Raw genomic sequence first — 24,855 nt, 5'->3', positions numbered from 1 at the left:
GTGTGGCAGAGTGCCACACTTTGGCAGAGTGCTTTTAATGGGAGGAAGTGCTTTAGTTATAGCTTTGCAATGTTGATGATGATGATAATTTACATCTCGTTTGTATATACAGCTTTATCTCTTCCAAAGTGCTTTCCCACTTATTACCTAGTTGTCTGGTCAGGCTTGGAGGTACTTAGCAAGATAGCAGACAGGTCTCTGTGCCGTGTAGGAAAGAGCCCTAGGCACTTGGGCTCCACAGTTTCAGTTAAGTTACTGAACTCCATCTCAACCTCAGTTTCTCATCTGTAAAACGGGGGTAATAATGCCTGCATTTCAGAACAGCCGTGATGTTTAAATGACATATTCTTTCATTCACGAGCACCTATTTAGCAATTCCTTCGTGCTGAGCACTGAGCTAGGTGTTAAGTATTTAAAAAGAAACACCTTTCTCTCAAGGAGCTTAAAAGGTGTCTTGGACATGTTAACAAACAGTTATAAAATAATGTTGTAAATCCATGAAAGAGGAGCAGTGAAGACGTGATAAAGAAAAGGAAGTCACTGATTCAGCTTGGAGGAAAGATACCATGGGCTAAAGGGCCAAAAAGGATGCCTGGTATAGGGCAGAGGCAAGATGTTTTACTGAAGAAATAACACATTCACCCACTTTTCTCCTTGGCCTCATTCTCTTGAAATACACACGCACACACACTCACACACACACATACATTTTATAACTAGGTAGGTGACATGCTAGGAAAAACTTGGAAAGTAAAAACAAAAAGAGGAAGAAAGGACTGGAGTAGGAAGGGGAAGGTTTGAAACCCAGTTCCACTGCTTAGCAGCTGTGAGTCCTGAGCACTCCAGGCCTCAGTTTCCCATCTGTAAAATGGGAATGATAGTGCTCGATGCATGGAGTTATCTTAGGAAATTAAAAAATATAATGTACGTGCCATTTTGTTTTCATTTCACTTGCATTTCGTTAGATTGTCATCTATCAAATGGTAGAGCTAAGCTAGAACCTAGCAGTGGTTGGGTGTGTCGGGGGTGGGGGAAGATAGAGTTTTTTAACTTCCAAACGTAAGTTAATGAAAGAAGAATTTGCCAGATAGAATGAAGTAGGGCAGTTGTAGATGGTGGTTCTTAAACTTACAAAAATTCTCCTCTGAGCAATTGGGTAGGACACCCCCCCTCCTGGTTTCCATCCCTGCTGATTTCAGTGAGGGATCAGAGTCAGCTAATGATCCTGGCAAAAAAAAACCACACGGGTAGACAATGTCATTTTAACACAAGAAGATGTTATAGGCCAGTGAGAAGAGAAAAGGCTGGAGTTGAAACTGGAAAGGCTGTCAACGATATTTCTAAATATATAGGGGCTGGGGGACAGGCTTGTCCTTTATGATGTGGCTGCCAAAACCTGCCTTAAAAAGAGGCGTGGTTCTCCAGATGGGGAAGAGGCTACTCTACTCTGGACAGTCTCTTCGGGAATGTTGCCTCCTTCCTGGGAGCAGAGCTCAGAGGAACTGGAGTATGTTTAAGGAGAACAGTCGAAGAGAGAGGGGAGCACAGGCCAGAACCTTTAAAGAAAGATTAGAGAACTGATTTCACTGGTCTCAAGTGGTACCTAGACATTTTAAAGTTCCCCAGATTATTCTAATATGAAACTATTGTCGAGAACCACTCGTGTGGGAGAGTTTGAGAATCCAGGGTCCTGGAAGATAGGCATTTGGAAGAGTAGCATGAGGGCTTGGTCTGGCCACCTAACCCAGAACCTCAGATGAGAGTTTGACCCCATGGGATCATCAAATAGACGCATCTCTGGTTAAAATGTTGGCACCTGAGTGCGGAGGGCAGAGTCTGTAGAAGATAACACGCTGTTTGATGGTACCACTTCCTCCCTATAGATATCGAGGTAGACAGTCCTTACGCTGTTCGTAAGTGTGTAGAAGCCATTTAATAAATGGCGAAAATGCCCCAGGCACACTTAAAAACAGCATTTAATTTCTCATACCAATTACTCCTCATACTGGTGTATGGTGGAGTAAAGACCCCTCAGCCACAGTCAGTCTCCTGAGAAATATTTGTTCATTAGCCTTCTCTTCATGAATGAAACCTCAAGAAGCTCAATACTTCTTATGAAATCTTTTTATCAGAATTAAAGAACATTGGATGAGCTGCTTTCTGGGGCAATTTTTTTGTTTAAATTTTTATTGAAATATAGTTGATTTACAATGTTCTGTTAGTTTCAGGTGTATAGAAAAGTGAGTCAGTTATACATATACATAAATATATATATTCTTTTTTTACATTCTCTTCCATTGTAGCTTATTACAAGATATTGAGTAGAGTTCCATGTGCTACACAGTAGGTCCTAGTTGGTTACCTATTTCATATATAGTAGTGTATATATTTTAGTCCCAAACTCCTAATTTATCCCGTCCCCTCCCCTTTGGTAACTACAAGTTTGTTTTCTATGTCTGTGAGTCTATTTCTGTTTTGTAAGTAAGTTCATTTCTGGAGCAGTTTTTCCTTGCAGTGCCTTTGAACCACTATGCAGAACATTCTAAGTGGGAATTATTGGGCATATTACAGCCACCCATGTTTTTTAAGGGGAAAAATTGAAAGGTTAGTGTGGCCAATACCCTGTTTTTACTGGGAGGGTTTAATTTTTTTTATTGGAGTATAGTTGCTTTACAATATTGTGTTAGTTCATACTGCACAGTAAAGTGAATCAGCTATATGTATACATATATCCCCTCTTTTTTGGATTTCCTTCTCATTTAGGTCACCACAGAGCACTGAGTAGATGGGAGGATTTAATTTTTGTAAAGAGTGAAAATATGGTTTTATTAAGGTTATAAACCAAGTTGAAGCCTCAGGATTAAAGAAGGCTTGTTTTGTTTTGGAAAACGGCTTAATGACACTGCACTTTTCTAGAAATGGAGAAAAGCTAAGACTGCCTATAGTTTATTTTACTTTCCTCTTGCTTCCCTGTCGTTTATTATTTGGACATCTACTGATGAGAGAGAAAACTTCTGGTGAAAAATCTAACCTCAGATATGATGTGGGATTTCGTACATTCTTTTGTCTTATCTTTGCTTTACACAGCAAAACTACCATGAAAATGTGGGATCTAAGGATTTTCCAGGAGATCCATGGCTGATTCAAAGTGTATACATCTACCAGATTGCTGTGCAGGTGTCTTCCAGCCATCTAGGCTGGGGGCAGTTTGCTCAATAAATCATACTTCTGTAATCTCATCTCCCACTCCTTAAGGGTTTTAAACAGCACTTTGCATTAGCTCTGAATGGTGAGGAAAATAATACTTAAAACCTAGGCCGGCACTGTAGTGAAAGAGCATGGACTGCACTTGGATTGGAATCCTGGACCCTACTACTTTCTAACCTAACTTCTCTGAGCCTCTGTTTCTGCCTCTTATAAAAGCGGGACAATAATACCAAATTTGGAGGGTTGCTGTGGGGATTTACCAGGATTACGTAAGATAATACAGTGCATGTCCAACATCTGGTTCTGTGTCTGGTACATTGTAGATGCTCGGAACATTGTAGTTATTATTATTATTGCATTTTGTTTTCTATTATTATGTCCACTCATGTTTCTGCAGTTTACAGAGTACTTTCATGTAGATATCTCATGAAATGTTTGCGTCACTCCAGTGAGGAAATGTCATTTTAAGTTTAAGGACGTGAAGGCTCACCAAACTGACCAGGGCACAGGCTACCTAAAGAAAGAAATCCATGGAACAGAGAGTTGCCAATTACTGGTGCTGTGTTCTCATCACGGGTTGGGAGGGGGCTGTGACGAGAATTCTGAAGGTTACTTTATAAGGCAGCAAAACTGATAAGAATTACACCCTCTCAGACCTGGTGAGATAAAAGATGCATAAGATCCAGAGTCAGTCCCTACCTGAAGGTGTATAACCATTGCTCCAAATTGTAATGGGAGGGGGCGGGGGGCGGCGGGGAAACCTGTACCAACCACTTCATTCCTTTTAATACCCTCACTGTGTAAAAGGGACAAGAGTCAAACAGGAACAGGATCGTTCATCTTTTTACAATTGTATGACTTTTATATTCTGCACTGGAGAAATAAGGACCAAGATTAAAGAGAGGGTGGGGTTAGGGCTGTTTTTGTGACTTTTTTTTTAAATAGGCCTCTTGAGTCTCACTTTTAATTTTACAGAGCAACCTTTTGTCTCTTAACACGTTTTTGTTTAAAATGTCTTATAAATAGGGTTGTGCCATGGAGAGGATTTTATTCAAATTCAGCTATGCCAGGCATAGAGAAATAATCTTATTTAAAAATGTACCCAACGATTATGATATTTAATATGACAACAGGTGTCAGGTTTCATTTTCTGAACAGTGAAGGTTTGAAGGCTTTTTTTCCTCCTTCTTTCTTTAAAAATAAATGTGCAGTAGTATTTTAGAATCAGCTTGTGGATGTCTGCAAGAAAGCCTACTGGGTTTTGATTGGGCTTGCATTGAATCTGTAAATCAGTGTGGTGAGATCTGTCATCTTAACAATATTGAGCCATCTGGCCCAGGAACATGGTATGTCTCTTCATTTGTGTGGGTCTGCTTTGGTTTCTTTCATCACCCTCTTGTAGTTTTTGGCATGCAGGTCCCATGCATATTTTGGTGGATTTATACCTGAATGTTTCTTCTGTGTGTGTGCTATCGTAAATGGTAGTGTTCTTTTTATTTCATATTCGAATTGCTCGTTGTTAATATATAGGAATGCGACTGACTTTTGTATATAAAAAATAAATGGACATAGAAACAAACCAAAAAAGCCAAGAAAAGAGAGGTCTCGGGTGGAGAAATAGTAACTTACTTCACAAACACAAGGCTGTTGCATGAAAGATGGAGTAGGCTAACCCAGGCCAGGTACTTAGCATAAGTACCCAACACATGTTCAGAGTATTAGTTCTTGCCTTCTCATGTTCTGTATTGCTCTAAAAGCCAGACTCTGTTAAGAGGAGGTTATGGGACTTACATTTGTGTGATCGTTAAGATGTTAAGACTTAGTTTTAAGCAGACCTGGGTTTGGGTCTGGCTCTGCCATATACTAGCTATGTAGTCCTGAGCATGTTTCTCCCCTTCTCTGGTCTCCTGTTTCCTACACTGCAATATGAGGATGCTACAAGATAAGGCGGTAGCCCGACTGTGCCAGGGCACACAGTGCCTGGCACCTAGCAAATGCTCAGGGAGCATTAGCTATTCTCGTTGTTTTAGTTGTTAAGTTTACAAGGAGGAAGATGCTGGAGAAGCATGAAGAAGAACTTTCTAACGATGCCTGTCCAACAGTAGAACAGGTTGAATGTGACACAGTGAGCCTCCCATCACCAGAGGATGGAGCACCCCCTGTATAGGATGCCACAGGGGAAGTCAGGCTTCGCGAGAGTTTTCCCCCGGGTTGAGGGATTACGATAACCGTCATCACCCCCACCTTCGCCCATGGTGGCATTAGAAGCAAGTGGTAGCCATTCTGGGTCTCCCCAGAGTCACCTAAGACACTTGACGCACAGACACAAAGAGCTTGGGGCAGGAGACAGAAACGGTACCCGTGCAAAAAACAAACGCAGACCAGACATACCTTTCCATCAGCTGCGGTTTATGACTGCACAGTAAATTCAGTTGCTTTCTTTAGGCTGGTGTAGAGACCCATCATCTCCAGCCCAGTGCCATCCATCCTGGCTTTCCCCAGGAGGACAGACAGACCAGGCGCCTTCCTAGTGTTCACTAATTAATTCATCTTCTCTTGCTTGTGATTTTACAGTGCTTAAGTGCTGGAGCATTTCTGTCTAACCTTCTCCCCGCACAGCACCTCACATTGCATAAAGACCATGAATCTCCATCGCAAACACCGTCTGTCTTGGGCATCCCGCTGGCTGTCTGTCGTCTTGCCGGCACTGCCCCTTACAGCCAGAGTAACACATCCATTCATTTATCCTTGATGACATTTTGACATTCCAGTCAATTCCTCAGATGTTCCTTATGCAAGACTTCTCCCACACGGCCAGGCCAGTGTTCCAGGCCACTCTCGATGCAGAATGCATGAGACCAGCGCACTGCTCAGTACCGTCTGACGGACGGACACATCTGCTATTCGAAAACTGTGTGTTCCTAACAGCCCTGGCTCCCCGAGGGTTCCACACCGCTACCTTCAGAGCCATTTTCTTCTGTGCTTGCAGCTGGCTGAGCTCGGAGGAGACTGTACAGTTCAAGGAGAGATGTTGTAGTTCAGAAACATACATGCAACAGTGCTGTGGGCGGTTGGGAGGGTAAGGGTGTGCCAAACCCCTGCCTTACTCCAGGATTTAGCGTAGCCTGAATTCCACTAATTCAGGTGGAAGATGGAACTATGACAAAGCTGACATCTTGAATTTCATTACCCTGCTGCTACTTAAAAATAATGATCGTAAAGACATTCTGATAACAATAATGAATATCAAAGAAGAAAGGAAAATTATCCTTAATACCTTCAATCTAACACATCAGCTTAGATATACTTTCTCCTAGTGATAATCACAATGTAGACACAGTTTTAATTTCCAGGTTTTTTTTTTAACTTAATGTGATCCAGTTAGCACTTTTCTATGTTGTTATATAGTAATCATTTTAAATGACAGTCCATCATTTTAATAGCTGTATAATATTCCATCCAGGGGACACACCATAATTTACTGAACCGGGCCCCCGTAGTTAGACAGTCATGAGGCTGTAACTGATCGTTTGCTGTCCAAGAGAAGAAACAGAGCAGGCTGTGGGAGCACGCAGGGCTCTGCAGGCTGAGGAATGGGGGCCTCAAATCCCACCTGGTCCCTTTATCCGTTTCACGAGTTTAGGCTTAACCCTCGGGGCCTCGGATTCCTCATTTATAAAAGAAAAGAAATAATCACCACTTTATAGTGTTGCTGTGAGGATTACAGAAGGTAATCTTTGAAGGTACCTAATACATGGTAGTATTTACTAACTGGTAAACTATTACGGTCCTATGTATATAGCAGTGGTTCTCAATCAGGCACAGGGCAGTTCTGCCCACCCCCCGCCCCTGGGACACTGGGCGGTGTCTGGAGACATTTTTTTTTTTTTTTTTGCGGTACGCGGGCCTTTCACTGTTGTGGTCTCTCCCATTGAGGAGCACAGGCTCCGGACGTGCAGGCTCAGAGGCCATGGCTCACGGGCCCAGCCGCTCCGCAGCATGTGGGATCTTCCCGGACCGGGGCATGAACCCACGTCCCCTGCATCGGCAGGTGAACTCTCAACCACTGTACCACCAGGGAAGCCCCGAACACATTTTTGATTGTCACAGCTGGGAGTGGGAGGAGCCCCTGGAACCTGTCAGGTGGAGGCCAAGGGTGCAGCTGAACATCCTGCAGTGCACAGCCTGCACAGCAAAGAATTATCCTGCCCAAAATGTCAGTAGTGCCACCGTCGAGAATGCCTGGCATATGCGAAGCTGGGTTTTCCAGTATTATCTGCATAATATATGTATTCTCCTTTTTTACTATTATTTTATTAGAATAAAGTCCCAGGAAAATGGGAATCCTCGACTAAAGGGTATATTATGCTTACTGGCAGTTTTAGGAGAAATGGGATGGGGTGGATGATGGGAATAAGGTTTCAGGTGACCAATGGTGAAAAGACAGGCGATAAATGGCACGTGTTCCCCAATGGGGCAGGAGATGACAGACCAGTAGTTCTCCAAGGATAGTCCCAGCATCTCCCAGGGAGTTGGAAATGCAGGTTTTCAGGCCTTATCTTGTACTCACCATATCAGAAAGCCTGAGAGTGGAGCCCAACAATCCCTGTTTTAACATGCTTCCTAGGTGCTTCTGATGTGCCCTCAGGTTTGAGAATCACTGCCGTGCACCATCTGCAGCAAAAGGCCAGCTTGTAGAATAGCAAGTAGAACCCGTTCAAGTCCAACACTTTGTGTAGAAGTAGATTAAAAGTGTCAAGCCTGGGGCTTCCCTGGTGGCGCAATGGTTGAGAGTCCGCCTGCCGATGCAGGGGACACGGGTTCGTGCCCCGGTCCGGGAAGATCCCACATGCTGCGGAGAGGCCGGGCCCGTGAGCCATGGCCGCTGAGCCTGCGCGTCCGGAGCCTGTGCTCCGCAACGGGAGAGGCCACAGCAGTGAGAGGCCTGCGTAACAAAAAAAAAAAAAAAAGTGTCAAGCCTAAGTCATGAGGGTGCTCAAATATGGAATGGAGCAATGATAAATGAATTAAAAGTGCCATCCATTCATTCATTTCATCAGTTAACAGTTTTAAAGCTTTTACAACATGGTGCCAAGTGCTGAACTAGGTGCTAGAGGAAATACCTATATGAACTAATATGCATTATGCAAATTGTTATAATGAGGGGCGAGGAGAGTGAGCAGGCCAACGACTAGGATATAAAACAGAAGTGAGGTATGTCCTGTAAGGGAGAGGTCAGAAAATGCCTCCTGGAACAAGTGGTGTTTGAGATGGAACTTGAAGGATTTGTGATTATCTGTTAATACGTTAATTCAACAAGTGTGTACTGAGTACCTGCTTGTGCCCAAAACTGTGCAAGGCCCTATGTGTGTGAGGCCCTATCTGTGGAAGGCCCTATCTGTGGAAGGCCCTATCTGCACAAGGTGAACAAGGCTGGCATGGACCTTGCCCCTGCAGTTACAGTCTAGCAGGGGAGATAACCATGGAGGCTGACCATCTGGCAAGCAGGAGTGATTTCTGGATGGGGAGTAAAGGTCTGGGGTGGGCTGGGGGTAAAAGAGAGAGCACCCCTGGGAGCCCTGGGTTGAGATCTGAGAAGAGGTGCAGGTACAGGGGTGTGAAATGCAGAAGGAAGTTGGCTGAGCTGGGGAAGGAACACAGAGCCTCGGTGATCAGGAGAGACTGCTTGGAAGAGGTTGCTTGGGGTAAAGTTTGGAAGATGATAGCCATCAGTTCATCCATGCACAGGCTAGATGTGAAAAGCAGGCAGACCATCGACCGGTGTCCAAGAGGGCATAAGAAATAAGAGGCAGAGTTCAGCTCAGCCTCAGCTCAGAGACTAATCCTCATATAGGGACCTAGAAGGGGCTGCCTGAAGAGGTGATGAGCCCTTGTCTCTGGAGTTGGACAGTCACGGGGGTGGAGAGGGGGACATCCACCTGCTGGGGGTGTTGCAAGGGGTCTCCCAGCTGGAGTGGGAGAATGACTTTCCAGCCCAGAGAATCCAAGATTCTGTAACTTGAAATGGCCTGAAACTGAGGGTCAAAGGGTGACTGGGAGAAAAGTATCTGTCCGAGTATCTGGCTTGGTTTATGGTCGAATAAGCACAAGGTATGGATGGATCAAAAGGGGCAGAGAAAGAAAAAGTATTCAGTAGTTACCTTGGTTCCCTGGAGTGCTCATCTCGGGGAGCAGATCAGACACCACGTTAAAATTAAAATAAAGCATGGGGGTTCCCTGGTGGCACAGTGGTTGAGAGTCCGCCTGCCGATGCAGGGGACGTGGATTCGTGCCCCGGTACAGGAAGATCCCACATGCCGCGGAGCGGCTGGGCCCATGAGCCATGGCCGCTGAGCCTGCGTGTCTGGAGCCTGTGCTCCGCAATGGGAGAGGCCACAACAGTGAGAGACCCGCGTACCGCAAAAAAAGAAAAAAATAAAAAAAGCAAGGAAGAAGGAATGCAGATGGCCAGTATGAAGAAGGGGGAGAAAAAGAAATAGCATTTGCTGAGTGTCTGTTATAGGCCAAAGACCATGCTAGGGAATTAACACATTATTTCTAATCATCCTAGTAACTCTGTGAAATAGGGCTTATCAAATACTTTTCTACATATGAGTCTCGTAGAGACAGAGCCACAGTCATGATCACACAGCTGGTTAGAACCAGGTTAGCCTGGGGCCAAGGTCCGTGATATTTCCGCAACGCTAAGAGCAGAGGGCATTTTGTCTAGCCCAGGGTTTCAGAGCCCAGTGGTCTGAAAGCATTCAGGGAAGTTCCCACTGTCTGTGCCATAGATTCTGTCCTCATGTTCCTTTGAAGCATTTATTTCCTTCCCATTGCCTAGTATTTAACCAACACTTATATGGAGCTCGTTTGGGAGATGACAGATCCTATTGTAAGTACTTTAATATTTATAAGTCAGCATCTACTGCAAATGGTTGTTGTGAGAATTCACAATAATTATGCCTATTTAACAGATGAGGAAACTGAGTTACAAAGAGGCTAAGTAATTGTCCAAGGCTACATAGCCAGTAAACTGTGGAGCCAGGATTTGGACTCAGGCAGTCTTGTTCCAGAGCTGATGCAGTTCCCACTAGGCTCTTCTTGAGGATCTAAGGGGTAGTGTGGCCATGTACCCAGCAGCAGGAGGGCCTTGCCTCTGTCTTAGGTCCTCTGCTATGCAGATTCCCCTGCCCTGCTCCAGAGGATCGTCAGACTGGGTCTGACTCTGTCCTTAGTGGAAAGAGAGCCCACCCAGGCAAGGAAGACAGAAAGGCAGCCACGGGCCGCGAGAGAAGCAGAGGCAGGTAGAGGCACAGACATGGAGAGCAAGACAGCAGAGAGATGAAGGTGTCAGAGGTGGTGGCCAAGGTCCCTTGACCTTTTGAATTGTGATAAGATGTGCTACTACTGCTTCTGTAACTTCGCCATTCTGGTGGAAGCATTTAGAAGCCCCAAGGTAGGGTGATGGGGGTAGGAGAGGAAGGACCCACCAGTTTATCTTCCAGGATTGGTACCCAACAGAGGTAATGAGCAGACAGGATGTGTAATGCCTAAAGGATGTGAGTGGATACAGATGTCAGCTTTCTGGCTGCATGTATGTGCTTATACGTGCCACTGTGTGTTTGCCTGGAGAGGCAAGGAGCCAGCTGAGAAAGCTTTGGGACACGGGTATACATGTGTGGGTCCTTGGCTTAGCGTGACATAACAGGGAATCTTAAAGAACATTCAGAGGCCTGACTGCCTGAGTTTGAATCCCAGCTCTCTCTTTTTTTTTAATTAATTAATTTATTTATTTGTGGCTGTGCTGGGTCTTCGTTGCTGCGTGCGGGCTTTCTCTAGTTGCAGTGAGCAGGGGGCTACTCTTCGTTGCAGTGCGGGGCTTCTCATTGCAGTGGCTTCTCTTGTTGTGGAGCACAGGCTCTAGGCGTGCCGGCTACAGTAGTTGTGGCTCGCAGGCTCTAGAGCGCAGGCTTAGTAATTGTGGCGCACGGGCTTAGTTGCTCTGCGGCATGTGGGATCTTCCCGGACCAGAGCTCGAACCCGTGTCCCCTGCATTGGCAAGTGGATTCTTAACCACTGCACCACCAGGGAAGCCCCCAGCTCTATCTCTTAAAGCATGTGTGGCTTTCAGTGAGTTACTTCAACTCTGCCTCATTCTTTCATCTACAAAATGGGGTTAGTAATACTATCAATCTCCTAGAGTTATTAAGAGAATTCAAGAAGTTAATACACTGTGTTTGTGATAGGCTTAAATAGTGCCTGGAAAGGATTAAGTGCTATATGCATGTTTATTAAATAAATACAGTAAATTTAGGATCTATTGTTTCATGGTCAATGTATTCATTTCGTAGGACTGCCATAACAAGGTGATGGTTTAAAACAACTAAATGTATTCTGTCACAGTTCTGGAGGCTGGAAGTCTGAAATCAAGGTGTCAGTGGGGGTCAGGCTCCCTTTGAGGCTCTGAGTAGAATCCTTCTTGCCTCTCCGTAGTTGCTGGTGATGGCTGTAAAATCCTCAGCATTCCTTGACTTGCAGCTGCCTCACTCCATTCTCCTCCTCTGTCCTTACACAGCCCTCTCCCCGTGCGTCTCTGTCCAAATTCCCCTCTCCTTGTAAGACCACCAGTCCTACTGGATTAGGGCCACCTTAACCGGATTGCATCTGTAAAGACCCTCTTTCCAAGCCTGCACTGGCCACCAATTTTGCTTCTAGAAAACTTGAGAACAGTTGTGGGTTTTCCCTTTTTTCTCCGTATTATAAATATTTTAGTAGGATTTTGGGAGAAGTTTTAGAAACTGCTATCTTATTAAGGAAACACTTCATAATTTTTTGTATTTTTCTAAAATTGTATCTCCTTTTTTTTTTGTTTGTTTTTTTTTGTTGTTGTTGTTGTTTTTTGTATCTCCTTTTTAACTTGAGGTTGCTGAGAATGGATATGAGTGAACAAAACAAATGGTAATGACTTTTTCCTGTCATATTAGTAAAATATTTCTAAAGTAAAATATCTAATTCTGTAAAGAGGCAATAAAATTTTTAAGATTATTTTAAAAAAAAAAGAAGACCCTATTTCCAAATAAGGTCACATTCACAGGTACCAGAGGTTAGGACTTCAGTATATCTTTTAGGGGAACACAGTTCAACCGGTAACAGTCATTTAAAAAGCATCAGTTCTGGGCTTCCCTGGTGGCGCAGTGGTTGAGAGTCCGCCTGCCGATGCAGGGGACACGGGTTCGTGCCGCAGTCCGGGAAGATCCCACATGCCGCGGAGCGGCTGGGCCCGTGAGCCATGGCCGCTGAGCCTGCGCGTCCGGAGCCTGTGCTCCGCAACGGGAAAGGCCACAACAGTGAGAGGCCCGTGTACCACACACACATAAAAAAGCATCAGTTCTTGCTGTGGTTCTCAGATGCCAGCTCCCCCCTATATTGAAGTCAATACCAGAAAGTGGAAACGGTGTGTCCCTGGTAACTCGGTGAGGTATTTGGAGACCTGGGGTTGGCACCCAGCTGTCCTACCTCCTGGTCCTGGTCCTCCACCGTGATAGGGACTCTTCAATAATTCAGATCAGCTGAAGAGTGGGTTCTCCGCAATGGGACTATCACACTTCAGCATGCATTAGGATTGCCTGGAGTGCTTATTACGCATCTGGAGTTTCTGATTCGTGGGTCAGGGGTGTGGCTGGAGAAACTGCATTTCTAGTATGTTCCCAGGTGAAGCCGATATTGCTGGTCCAGAGACTACTTGGAGAAATCAGTGTTCTACATCGGTGGTGCTTAAGCTTGGTGGCACATTACGACCACCTGGAGAGCTTCTAAAAACCCAAATGCCCAGGCTGCACCCTAGACCAATTAAATTAGAATCTCATCAGTAATTTTTTTTTTTTTTTTTTTTTTTTTTGCGGTACGCCGGCCTCTCACTGCTGCGGCCTCTCCCGTTGCGGAGCACAGGCTCCGGACGCGCAGGCTCAGCGGCCATGGCTCATGGGACCAGCCGCTCCGCGGCATGTGGGTTCTTCCCTGACCGGGGCACGAACCCATGTCCCCTGCATCGGCAGGCGGACTCTCAACCACTGCGCCACCAGGGAAGCCTTCATCAGTAATTTTTAAAGCTCCCCAAATGATTTGTGCAGCCAAGGTTGAGAAGCACGGCTGTAGAATACATCAAAGAATGTTTTTAGAGAAAAGCCATTCTTCAGGGTATCTATTTTAGAGGATTCATGTTTAATAAATAATGAAGCTATTTAAATCAACATGGCTGTTTCCTATATTTAAAAGATAACCAGAGAGGGCTTCCCTGGTGGCGCAGTGGTTGAGAGTCCGCCTGCAGATGCAGGGGACACAGGTTCGTGCCCCGGTCCGGGAGGATCCCACATGCTGTGGAGCGGCTGGGCCCATGAGCCATGACCGCTGAGCCTGCGCATCCAGAGCCTGTGCTCCGCAACGGGAGAGGCCACAACAGTGAGAGGCCCGCGTACCGCAAAAAAAAAAAAGATAACCAGAGAGCATTTATTGAGTGCTTACTGTGTACCACACACTGGGGGAAATGCTTTGGTAACTACACACCGTTTAATCTTCACAAACACTTCCCTTTCCCTGGAAGCACTGCTGCTACCTGCAATTCTATAGACAGGAGGAAACTGACATGCAAAGGCATGTGTAACTTGTAAGAACTCACACAGCTAGTCTGAGATAGAGCCCGGTTTTGATGCCAGGCTGTCTGGCACCAAAGTTGATGTTAACTGCTGTGCCATCCTGCCTCCTGAAAGAAGAGAAAGTGGTGTGTTCTCCTTTTTAACCCTGCACTTTTCCATATCCTCGTTTACACTATCAACTCTGCTGTGCGGTAGCCCAGCCTCTGCCTCAACTACAGTTATTCTGAGTTAGTGGAGTTTGGATTAATGAGGTTTTGCTGCATTCATAAGGGGCTAGAATTGTTACCATGGACTGAACTTGCACTTCTGGTTTTATCCCAGAAGGAGAGGTAGAGGAAAGTTGGAACAGGTATCCTGAGCTGGCAGGCAGAAAGCAAGGTTAGGGTCCTGTGGCTTCCACTGAAATGCTGCATGACTTGTCTAAGCGCCTCCTCTGTCTGGCCTCAGTTTCTTTTACAAAATAAGAGAATGGTGCAGTTCCCTTCCAGTTTCTGATGTATAAATTTAATTAGAGATTCAATCATGTCAGCATAGAAGTGTCTATCCGGGCTTCAAAGAGCACAATGCCGGCTTTTAATAGGAGTAGAGTTTCAGCTGTGTTTTCTTTGTCTACCTCCTGTGGACTGAGATATCTCTCTGGCTCCAGGGTTCCACCCTTTGTGTTTTCCCGGGAAAGTCTGTCCAGAGATGCTAGTGGAGGATGGGTCAGTGAAAACCCTATGGAGAAAGGAAAGAGTGCCTGGTCAGTGTCTCCACTGGAAAGTGGGCATATGGCTCTTCACATCCAGGGAAGAGCCCTATGGAACCAACACTCTCCCTTAATTGTCCGGGTCTCCTGTCCTCCACCCACATATTCAAGGGTTTTGCAGGGTCCAGATGCTGGAATCCCTACCACCTCTTTCCTAGGTAGTTTCTGAGTCTCTCCGTGAACTCCTCCAATAATGGAGGGCTCATTACTTCCAAAAGCCTAAACAGAGCAGGGGTCATGTCTGGCTTTTCACATCATGGTCTCCTGCTGTCTAACAGCCACTTCTGTCTAACCACCAACAAAGTAGGTGCTCATTAAATATTTTTCCAACCAATTAATGTGCAAAGAGAAATAAACTAACTTTAGGGAGGAGACAAAGACTTCTAAGAGTAGGGGGCCTTTGAGTTGGCCCCTTAAAGGTGAAGAGAAGGTTGCCAAAGAAGAAAACGTGGGAAGGGCAGTTCGGCACTAGGCACTTCCACAAGAGACCCAAGCAGTTCCACTTCGCTAGAAATTTCTTCCTTGTGTCAAGCCAATGTGGTGGTTCTAATTCTGACCCCTGGGACCACACAGAGCCAGATGTCACGTGTGTGAAGAGAGCATTCCAGAATGTTTCCTCTCCATGAGAAACATCCCTGTTTCAGACACTCTTCCTTCTCCTCTCGTAGCATGATTCCAGAACCTTTCACAGCCCTTACAGTCCTCTCCGTGGAGCCATTCCACCTGCCACCCTCCCTTATCAAGAGTGGTGCTCAGGATGAACCACAGAAGTCATGGTCCATCGTGGGCAAATCCCTGGCCACCTACCCTCGCTCAGCTCACCAGCAAAAGTCGGGGGACCCTCCGAGTGATGTGTTAGAAGGCAGAATACCACCAGCCACATCACATTGTCCCAACCTGTCAGAAGCAGGGAACTTCGGATTGCTACGTCTTAAAACATTCTTCAGCTCTAGAGATGACCCAGCAGAGGAATAGATAGGCTTGTACCATGCTCTCTTTTTAACAGCTCTTGGTACCCCCTGCTGGTGAAATTGTGTGACCCAATTGGCAGGAATCTCAGGACAACTGCGGAAAAAATTCCAAGTTCGGGAAGTCACAAGTGCTTGAGTCTCGAGGGTCGTGAGGACAGCATGAGTTATGCGACCATCCCATATATCATGTGACTACCTTATATGAGGTTTTTTTAAAAAACATTCTATAGCTATGGCTATTCTGTGGGCTCTGAGGAAAAAAAAAAGTCTCTGACTTCTATGAACATTCCATCAATTCTTCAAACACCCCAGGAAGGAAATGCTAAGTTGTTAAACAAAAATAATTCATTAACTGGAAGTATTTCAGGCCACAAACTAGTTTCATGCAGCTTTTTCTTCCTCTTTCCTTGCATATATCTTTTTTTTAAGTGGTTATAATTTGTACTCAGAGTAGAATGACAGTCTTTTCTACACTTCAGATTGTAGACTTTTAAACATAAATTTGCACAACAAATTTATTGAGCTCTGGCTGTGTGCCAGACACTCAGCAAGAAATTGGAGTAGGTACAGGAAGTCGAAAGAGGTTCACCCAAGAGGTTCTTGCCTTCCTGGGTAGGAGGGTTGAATCACCGCAGTTGGATGAGTCAAGTGCTTAGCTGACATGGCAACGAGGCCCTCCTTGATCTCCTGACAGGGTTCAAACCAGCGATTTGCTGCTCTCCCCTAGCTATATGTATTTTTCCTTCTTGGAAAAGAAGGAAAATCACCTTTGTGATTTTGTATCGATTCATGTATTTACCTGTTTAGTGCCTGTCTTTGCCTCTAGTGTCTGTGTTCTATGAAGGTCAAGATCATGTCCAGTGTTTGACGCTATGAACTTCTTACATCCAGCAGAGACTGGCACGTGTAGGTGCTAAGTAAATTTGTGTTCAATGGGAGAGTCAGCCCGGAAGAGAAAACCACACATCTGTTTAGGGAGCAAGAGGAAACCTCAGAGAAGATGTGACATTTTTTAATTTATTTATTTATTTTTTGCGGTACGCGGGCCTCTCACTGCTGTGGCCTCTCCCGTTGCGGAGCACAGGCTCCGGATGCGCAGGCTCAGCGGCCATGGCTCACGGGCCCAGCTGCTCCGCGGCATGTGGGATCTTCCTGGACCGGGGCACGAACCCGCGTCCCCTGCATCGGCAGGCGGACTCTCAACCGCTGCGCCACCAGGGAAGCCCAAGATGTGACATTTGAATGCCACTGAGCCTCAAAGGATGAAGAGGAGGTGGCCCGGGGAGAAGAATGGGGGCACACTGAGGAGTAGGGAGTACTGAGGAATGGTTAGGACAGGAAGATGAGGTAGTTGGTGTTTCCTAAAAGGAGACACGTGTGGAAAATAAGGCTGAGTTGAAGCCTGGAGCCATAGGTCTTGTATGCCCCACTCCCAAGTTTGGGATGTCCCCCTTTCTTCAGGAAAAAGAGGGAAGGGGATCAACTAAACTCTATGACTATAGGAGTAAATACGATTTTTCCTAAATTACTAAGAGGGTTTTTAGTGATTAAATTTTGAATAAGATCCCAAAAGTATGGTTTTGTGTTTTATTTCCTTCTACATCCCTTCCATTTCCATTTTGTAGCTGAAACACCTGTCTACATATTTCAAAATTTTATATAGCATCATCATCACCATGAAAACATAGTGTCAACCATGGGTGAAAAAGTAAGGATGTAAAAACCTGAGATTTTTACCACTCCGTTGTTCAGTTTTTAAATATCTATGTTTTAGAGAGGCTCCATTAAATTTTTTTTTTATCCAGGGGTTCAGAGCTACCCAAACATTTCTGTAAAATGCCGTTTTTCATAGATGCAGCAAGACCTTTTTTTTTTTATTCCTTTGGAAACCAGTGGTTTGTGCCTAAGACAACTCTTTCCATATTATCTTACCCTGAATAGAATGAGATTGGTTGGGAGTTCTGCCCTAAGGAAATATCAAAGCCTCCAGTACATGCTCATTTATAGTTTGAAAGTTAATTTTCTTATCGGATTTCCTTTTATTTCCTGCTGGGGCGATGTGAGCAGAACTCAGATGGAGGCAGAGGGTCTGCTGTATATCTTTTCAAATTTATGATTAAGAAGGTCACATATACATTTTTTTTTAATAAATTTATTTATTTATTTTTGGCTGTGTTGGGTCTTCGTTGCTGTGCATGGGCTTTCTCTAGTTGTGGCGAGCAGGGGCTGCTCTTCATTGTGGTGCGCGGGCTTCTCATTGCGGTGGTGGCTTCTCTTGTTGCAGAGCACGGGCTCTAGAGCGCAGGCCCAGTGGTTGTGGCGCACAGGCTTAGTTGTTCCGTGGCATGTGGGATCCACGCGGACCAGGGCGCGAACCCGTGTCCCCTGCATTGGCATGCAGTTTCTTAACCACTGCACCACCAGGGAAGCTCCACCTATACATTTTGAAACACACTCCTTTTTGATAATAAATGAAGAATAAAACTTTGAAATGTCATCAGTAGCAGAATTACTCGTTTTTCTTTCATTTGCGTTCCCCCTGCCTGCTGGCCGATTGCCTGCCAATGGTGAGAAAAGGCCCAAGTGACCGAATGCTTCATTTCTTGTTGTTTTTCTGTCTGCCTGGAATAGTTTCACTAGTGGAGCAGCATTCCTGTGGCCACAGCATTTTAACCAAAAGATGCACTTCTATTCCTGAGCGCCCTTCTTTCCCCAGGCAAATTAAAAAAAAAAGAAAAACAAAAAAGAAGAGGAATTGCATTTTAGGCTGCATTTTGTCTTCAAACAGACAAAAGCTCTTCTCTTCCTGGATCCAGATTCACTCTCCACGCTTCTCTACTCTGCTATCTGCTTACAGAGCAAGATCTAAATGGGTGCCATGCCTTTGGCTTCCAGTTGGGTTCAGCTAATGTGAGCCACTCTAGGAGGTCAGGTGGGGGAGGGAGGATGTAGTCAGGGAGTCTGTGCCTCTGGTTCCCTCCCTGTGGGGGCCATCCAGGACTGGCTGGATCCCTTGGGAGAAGTTCACTGCTTCTATACAGGTGTCCTACTCTTCACAACGCCTTTTGGGTTCTGGTTGCTGCCTCCTCTGCTTGTCCCCCTGGACCCACAGGTGATGAACAGCTCTCCTATCACTGTATTATACCTCGGGTTCCCCTTACACCCTTCTCACTTGGTCAGTAGTCCTTTTATACATTTTCTCTCCTCACTTGAGTGTGCCACCTGCCATTCTTCTGTGCGGTCTACAGCTAGATTAACTCCATGTGAAGGAAAATACCATCAAACTAGAAGTGATCCTAGATGAAAGCCTCTAGAATACTTCTGAGTCTAGGTTTACCCTCCTCTGACAGGGGGATCATTACCTCTTGAAACTGCCTGTTTCCTTATCAGATGGGCTCACCTTTGGAAATTTCCTAGGTGGTGCTGAATTTGACCTCTCTGGGACATCACGGAAACATGTCCTTTCCATGTTGAAATAGGAGAGACCAAGATTGGATTGGAAGCCAAGTCCTGTGAAAAAATGGAGCAAGGGACCTGGGAGAATATACCCTCCAGATAATTAATGTGCAACCCATAGCCTTGCACATGATAGGAACAAAATTACTATATTTAGATACATAAATGTTGGGTAAACTCAGAGGGACCAGGTTGTTTATTTAGAAATATTTGGAAAACTGTCATATGCAAGTGGGGTTAGTCATATTTTTATATCTCTGGCAATAAATCTGAGACCCAGTAGTTGACATTTAAAGGGAGTAGATTTCAAATCCATACAAAGAACTTTTTAACCCTCAGCCTCCCAGTGAGCTGCCAAAGTCTCCATCACTTGCTGTAATCCAGGGGGGATGGGATTCCACAGCGGGACTGTTGGAGAGAGGATTCCAGCAGCGGAATGCAGTTGGACCAGTGGTGATGACACAGAAACAAGAGTAGCAGCTGCCACGTGTTAAACATTCACTGTGTGCCAGGCACTGTGCTCCGAACACATTATCTCACTTAATCCTCACTTAATCCCTATGAGGTTAAGTTCAGAATTTACTGAGGTTAAGGAACTTGCCGTGTATCATGCAGCCACAGGCTATGGAGGTAGGATATGAACCCAGGTCTGTCTGATGCCAAAGCTGATGGTTTCAACCTCCAGTGGTTGGTGTCAGAATCACCTGGGGAACTTGGTGGCCAGAGGTCTAGTGCCTGTCCTACTTGTATGAATCTAGGATCTGTATGCTTTTTCAGCTTTCAAAGTGATTCTGATTTACACGAGTTTGAGCATCACTGCTATACTTTGTCGTCGTCATCATCATCGTCGTCATCATCATCGTCGTCATCATCATCATTCCAAATGCCCATCTGGTTCTGAGGGTCACTGTGGGAATAACTGTGCATCACGTTCTGCTTTAACCTTTATCCTTTTGAGATATAAGACTAACTCACCTTCACCCTTACCCACTGCCCACACCAGCCCCTACTTCAATCTACCTTTGTTTGGTGGGCTATTTCATGAGCGCAATCCCTGAGAAAGGCCAGACTCCATTGTGAATCTCATTCAGAGCCATGGGAACAGAAAGGTCCCCCTGCCTCTTCTTCCCTTTCAAGGGAGAGTAAGGAAAGTGTTGTGCAAATCTCATTATTTCCCATTTTAAGCTCAAGTAAAGAACACACCCATTGCTGAGGATGAGGCAGGATAAATGTCATATTTCTGAGCCAATGGAGGCCTTTAGCAGTTTCAGGAAGACTTAGGTTTATTCCACCTTGACCTTGGAAGACCTGCCTTGACTCTGTTTCTGGAAGATGGACCAGGTTTGGGGGTTGAGGATGATGGATGGGGAAAAAGAACAGTCTGATCTTCCGGTGCTTGGATGCAACTGTCACCATCTGACTGTGATTTTATTCCCCTTGCACATGTCCCAAAGGAAGCTGGCCAAGAAGCAGAAGGAGACCCAGAGTGGAGCGCAGAGGGAGATGGGGCCCGTGGCCTCGGCCGACAAACCCACCACCAAGCTCAGCACCGGCCGCAACGATGAAGGCTTCTCTAGCTCACAGGACGTTAACGGATTCAGTAAGTTGAGCCAACTAAGGGGAACGGGACGTCCGTACCTGCTTGACCCCGGTACCTCTGCTGTTGACCCCTCACAGTGTCAGGTGCTGTAGGACATGGAGTCTGGATGCTTCCCTGGGGTGGTCCAGGAGGAAGGTGCTCCCTGGCAAAGACATGGGGCCACCCATCTGAAAAGGAGAATTTCAGAACCTCAAAGCAGATGGAAATGAGGGCAAGCCATCTTAACCGCTGCTTGTGTACACAGAGGCAGGTTAAAACTAATAATAGTAAAAAAAAAAAAAAAAAAAAAAAAAAAAAAAAAAGAAGAAGGAAGACATGGTTGTGCCCTTAAGGAGAAAAATATGCCAAGCTGAACTGAGTGTCTTACAGTTATCAAAACGGTGCTGCACATAAAGTAGATGAGTTACGCGTCATCACTGTCTCCATTTCTCAGCTTGTGAAACTGAGGCTCAGACTTCTCCAAAGTCCCATGGCTGATGAGTAACGCATCCAGAACTGGAAGGCATGCCTTCCAAGCCTTGGTCAGTTTCAAGACACAGCTAGTGGTCCAAGTGGCATTTAGTCAAGAGCGACGGTGTCCTCATGCAGAGTTAATACAGGATCCCAAGCTAATTGTAGTGGCTACAATTTCAGGGTTCACCCCATCCAGAGGAGAACATCAAGACTAGTAAGCTAAAGCTAGTTTAGTTTAGTCTGATGTTGGGGATCAGACTCAAGAGTGCTGACTTTTGCTCTTAACTTTCTGAAAACCAGTTCTTTTTCTGAATTGCGTAGAAATGCTAGTTCCCCAGCCTCTGCTCCAAAGTGGGGAAAGCAGGAAATCTAAAGGAATATGAGCAGAGACAAATGTTCCCCCTACACTGTGCCAGTGGCAAAGGGAAGAAATCATACTTTGTAAAAATCACTTAGATAAGGTCAATTTGGGATGACGGGGATCTATGAGGATGAAGAAAGAAAGGAAACAAATATTTACAGACCACCTTCGTCTGTACCACAGCCTTGTGAGATGCTTAGTATGATTGTTCCCATTTTATAGATGATGTATGCAGAGCTAGTGTTTGGCTGACCTTCCCACAGTTACATAGCTGCTTCCTGATGGGTCCAGGATCCAAGGGTGCCTCAGACCCATGATTCCTAACCTCAAGTGTACCACAGCACCTACCTGAGGCAGTTTTCAAAATCCGCATACCTGAGCCCCACACCTTACCTGCTGAATCCAAATCTCCTGGGGCACGGGGAGTGGGATGGGGACTCAGGATGTGGATTTTGTAAAAGCCACGCAGGGGGTCCTTACAGGCACCCTGTTAAGAAGGCTGAACTTTGAAAGAGGCAACAGCTGTTTTCAAATATTGACGTGCTACCTTGGGAAAGAGAGATTTTGTTTTAAACCTATAAAGACTGAAAAAAATGGTAAAATGAATACGCATGTAGCCTTTACCTAGATTCACCAGTTGTTCGCATTTTGCAATATTTGCTCTCTCTCTCTCTCTCTCTCTCATATACACACACACACTATATGTATACATACATTTTATATATATATATATGTGTGTGTGTATATATATATAATTTTATGAACCATTTAGAAGTAAGTTTTAGGCATCATGACACTCCCCCTCCAGAGAATTCAGCATGTGTTTCCTGAGGACTAGGACAGCTCCTCAGCATAAACACAATGAAATTATTTTACCCAAGAAATATAACCTTGTTTCAATCTCTGATAGACCAGAGTCCATAGCTGAATTTCCCCCATGGCCCTAAAATGTTCTCTCTAATTGTTACTATCTTTTGATCCAGGATCCAGTCAGGATGCTCACTTTATATTTGGCCACCAAGTCTCCTATCACCTTTCTATCTACAACAGTCCTCCCACCTTTCATTTTCCTTTTGGGATGCTGACATCTTTTAAAAGTCTAGGCCAGTTGTCCACAGAATGTTCCACAGTCCAGATTCGTCTGATTTTTTCATCATGGTCACACTCAGGTTAAACATTTTGGCAAAAATGCTACACAGGTCACATTGTGTATGTACTTCCCTTTGCATCATTTCAATAGACGCGTGCTATCACTTTGCCCACTCTTGGTGATGCTAAGTTTGAATACTTCTTAAGGTTGAGAAATGGCTTTTAAAGATGAAGCCTAACAGCACATACTGATTACTTCATGAGTCAATATTTAACTTCTGTGTTCCTCAGAGAGCAGAGCAAGTTTGCAGTCTGCCTAAACACAAAGTCAGTTCTTAATCCATTCTCCACCCGGGGTGGATTTCTGGGATTCTCACATTCCCTTGGGTCCAGGAAAAGAGGATGCCGACAGAGGGAAGGAGAGGTGGAAAAGAGGGTAGCAAGGAACTGGGCTTGGTTTGTCCTTAAAGGCGCATCCTGAGCACCGCCCCACCCCAAGCCTTTGGCCGTGTTAACTTGTCACTGACTCTCCTGCTTTTGTCCTGAGGCAGGGAAGTTCATTAGCAAGTCTAGCTGATGGCACTGCTGGCCAAGTGGTACCTATTCACCCAAACCTTTCCTGTCCAGGCCAGGCTCTTGTGCACCTTTTTTTCCATTTCTGTGTTTGTAAAAATGTCCTGGGAGGACTCTGAATGCCAAAGAGATATGGTCAAAGACACATGACAAACATCATGATCCCAAAATTGTAGGTATTTGATCTTAAGCTTTCTGATTTCAAATGAAAACCTGGGTAACACCAATTTCTTGGATTTCAAGGGGAAACATCACCTCCATTTTCCCCGTGGGCTAAAACTTAGACTCTTAAGATAAAAGCGCCCAAGGCTGAGGTAGATTGGCCAGCCAGAGAGGAAGGAGCAGCATATCCAGTAAAATCTAGTCAGTTGTTTTAAAGTCCAGACACCGTCATTCCAAGATTGATATATGTGTGTTTTACATTTACATACACACATATACATGCACACAGACATAACACGCGTACCCAGACATGTGTATATGTATATTGTATGTACATTCATTTTAATGATATTGCTTTTAAAAAGATGGAAAAAATTCAATTGACGTTATACTCAATTATTAAGAAATTTTGCATTTGTTTGAATCAGTAAATATTTTAGGATTCTGTCTGTGCATCTGGTGTCCTCAGGCTAGAGCCACAGACATGCTCTGGGGGTTCTTTTGAATGCCCTGGAATGCATCAGGTACCTTTTAAAATGCTCTATGGAATCACTGGGGTGTGATTTGAGGGGAAAAAAATGTAAGTAATGCTTACACTGGAGATGTAGAAATTGCTTCTGCAATCACCCTGATGTATGTAAAATTGAATCTATTTTCGTGGCATTAGGGAAGTGACTGTCTGACTTCTGCATCGGGTCTTTAGGAGGGCCTGAGCTTATTTGCAAATGTTGAAGAAGCATTGCTAGAGGCAGAGCACAAGAATAGATGTCACATTGGAAAAGATTACAGAAAAACCTGCCCTGAGCAATTATTTCATTATTGAACAGGTGGGCCCTGGCCTAATTCAACCTTTGCATCCAACTGTGTGGGTTTGTTTTCCTGGGTTTTCGATTCCAAGTGACTGCTAAGTTCTGCAACATCCGTTCCGTCAAGCCTCCCAATTTTGTACAGGACCAGTGACCTCTGGGATGCAGGGGGGAGGGGGCTTTGTGAGGTATGGACTGTTGCTCTGGAGTGCTGTGGCGTTCTGGAAAAAGGAGCGCCTGTCAGCAGTGTGCATTGTTTTCAGTTGAAAGAAATGCTGGCTTTTATTAAGTAATCTGATTTGACCTTACTGCCTTGTGTACCTGCTTGTTATTTTTTTCTGAGACCTTTTGCTCCCTGGGATCATTTTCTGGGTCTTTCTGCTGCTGCTTTCTTTTTACATTCCTGCTTAACTCTTCTTTATGTCTTTTGTTCATAGTCTCATCCTCTCCTTGTTTTAGTCCAAATCAAAATGCTTCAGGACAAATTGCTGTTGAATTCTATGATACGGGGCTTGGCTGTCTACCCTTCATGTAATAGCGTTTGGCAGACTCACTTGCCCATTGGGTACGGTTAGTAAACTCCATCTTCACTTTTTTGCTTCCACTCTATTCAATGGTTTCATGTCTGGTGGGTGAAGGAGCATCACATGCCGGGCTGTCAAGCTCTCTGCTAAATAAAGAAGCAGGCACTGTTGAGGGCTTGGAGGTGAGATTTAGTGGCCATTTTCTTGGTGCTTAGTACGTGCCTGTCCCTGTCCTGAGTCCTGAGCACAG

At 45.0% G+C, this 24,855-nt stretch overlaps 1 protein-coding gene across 1 annotated transcript in view; it reads left to right on the top strand.

Moving 5' to 3' along the window:
* The window catches only part of PTPRT (protein tyrosine phosphatase receptor type T), a gene marked incomplete at both ends in the record, with an annotated part of 1,082,998 nt that overhangs the window by 942,468 nt on the left and 115,675 nt on the right, over positions 1-24,855 (top strand). Inside the window, 1 exon segment of the mRNA XM_082857741.1 lies at positions 20,492-20,637. Within this exon segment, the coding sequence (XP_082713867.1) occupies positions 20,492-20,637 (146 nt within the window).

This window comes from Leucopleurus acutus, assembly GCF_964270905.1.
Source record: "Leucopleurus acutus genome assembly, chromosome: 16".
NCBI lineage: Eukaryota > Metazoa > Chordata > Mammalia > Artiodactyla > Delphinidae > Leucopleurus > Leucopleurus acutus.
Note: the sequence above shows the minus strand (reverse complement) of the source record. Positions and strands in the feature narration are given on the sequence as shown.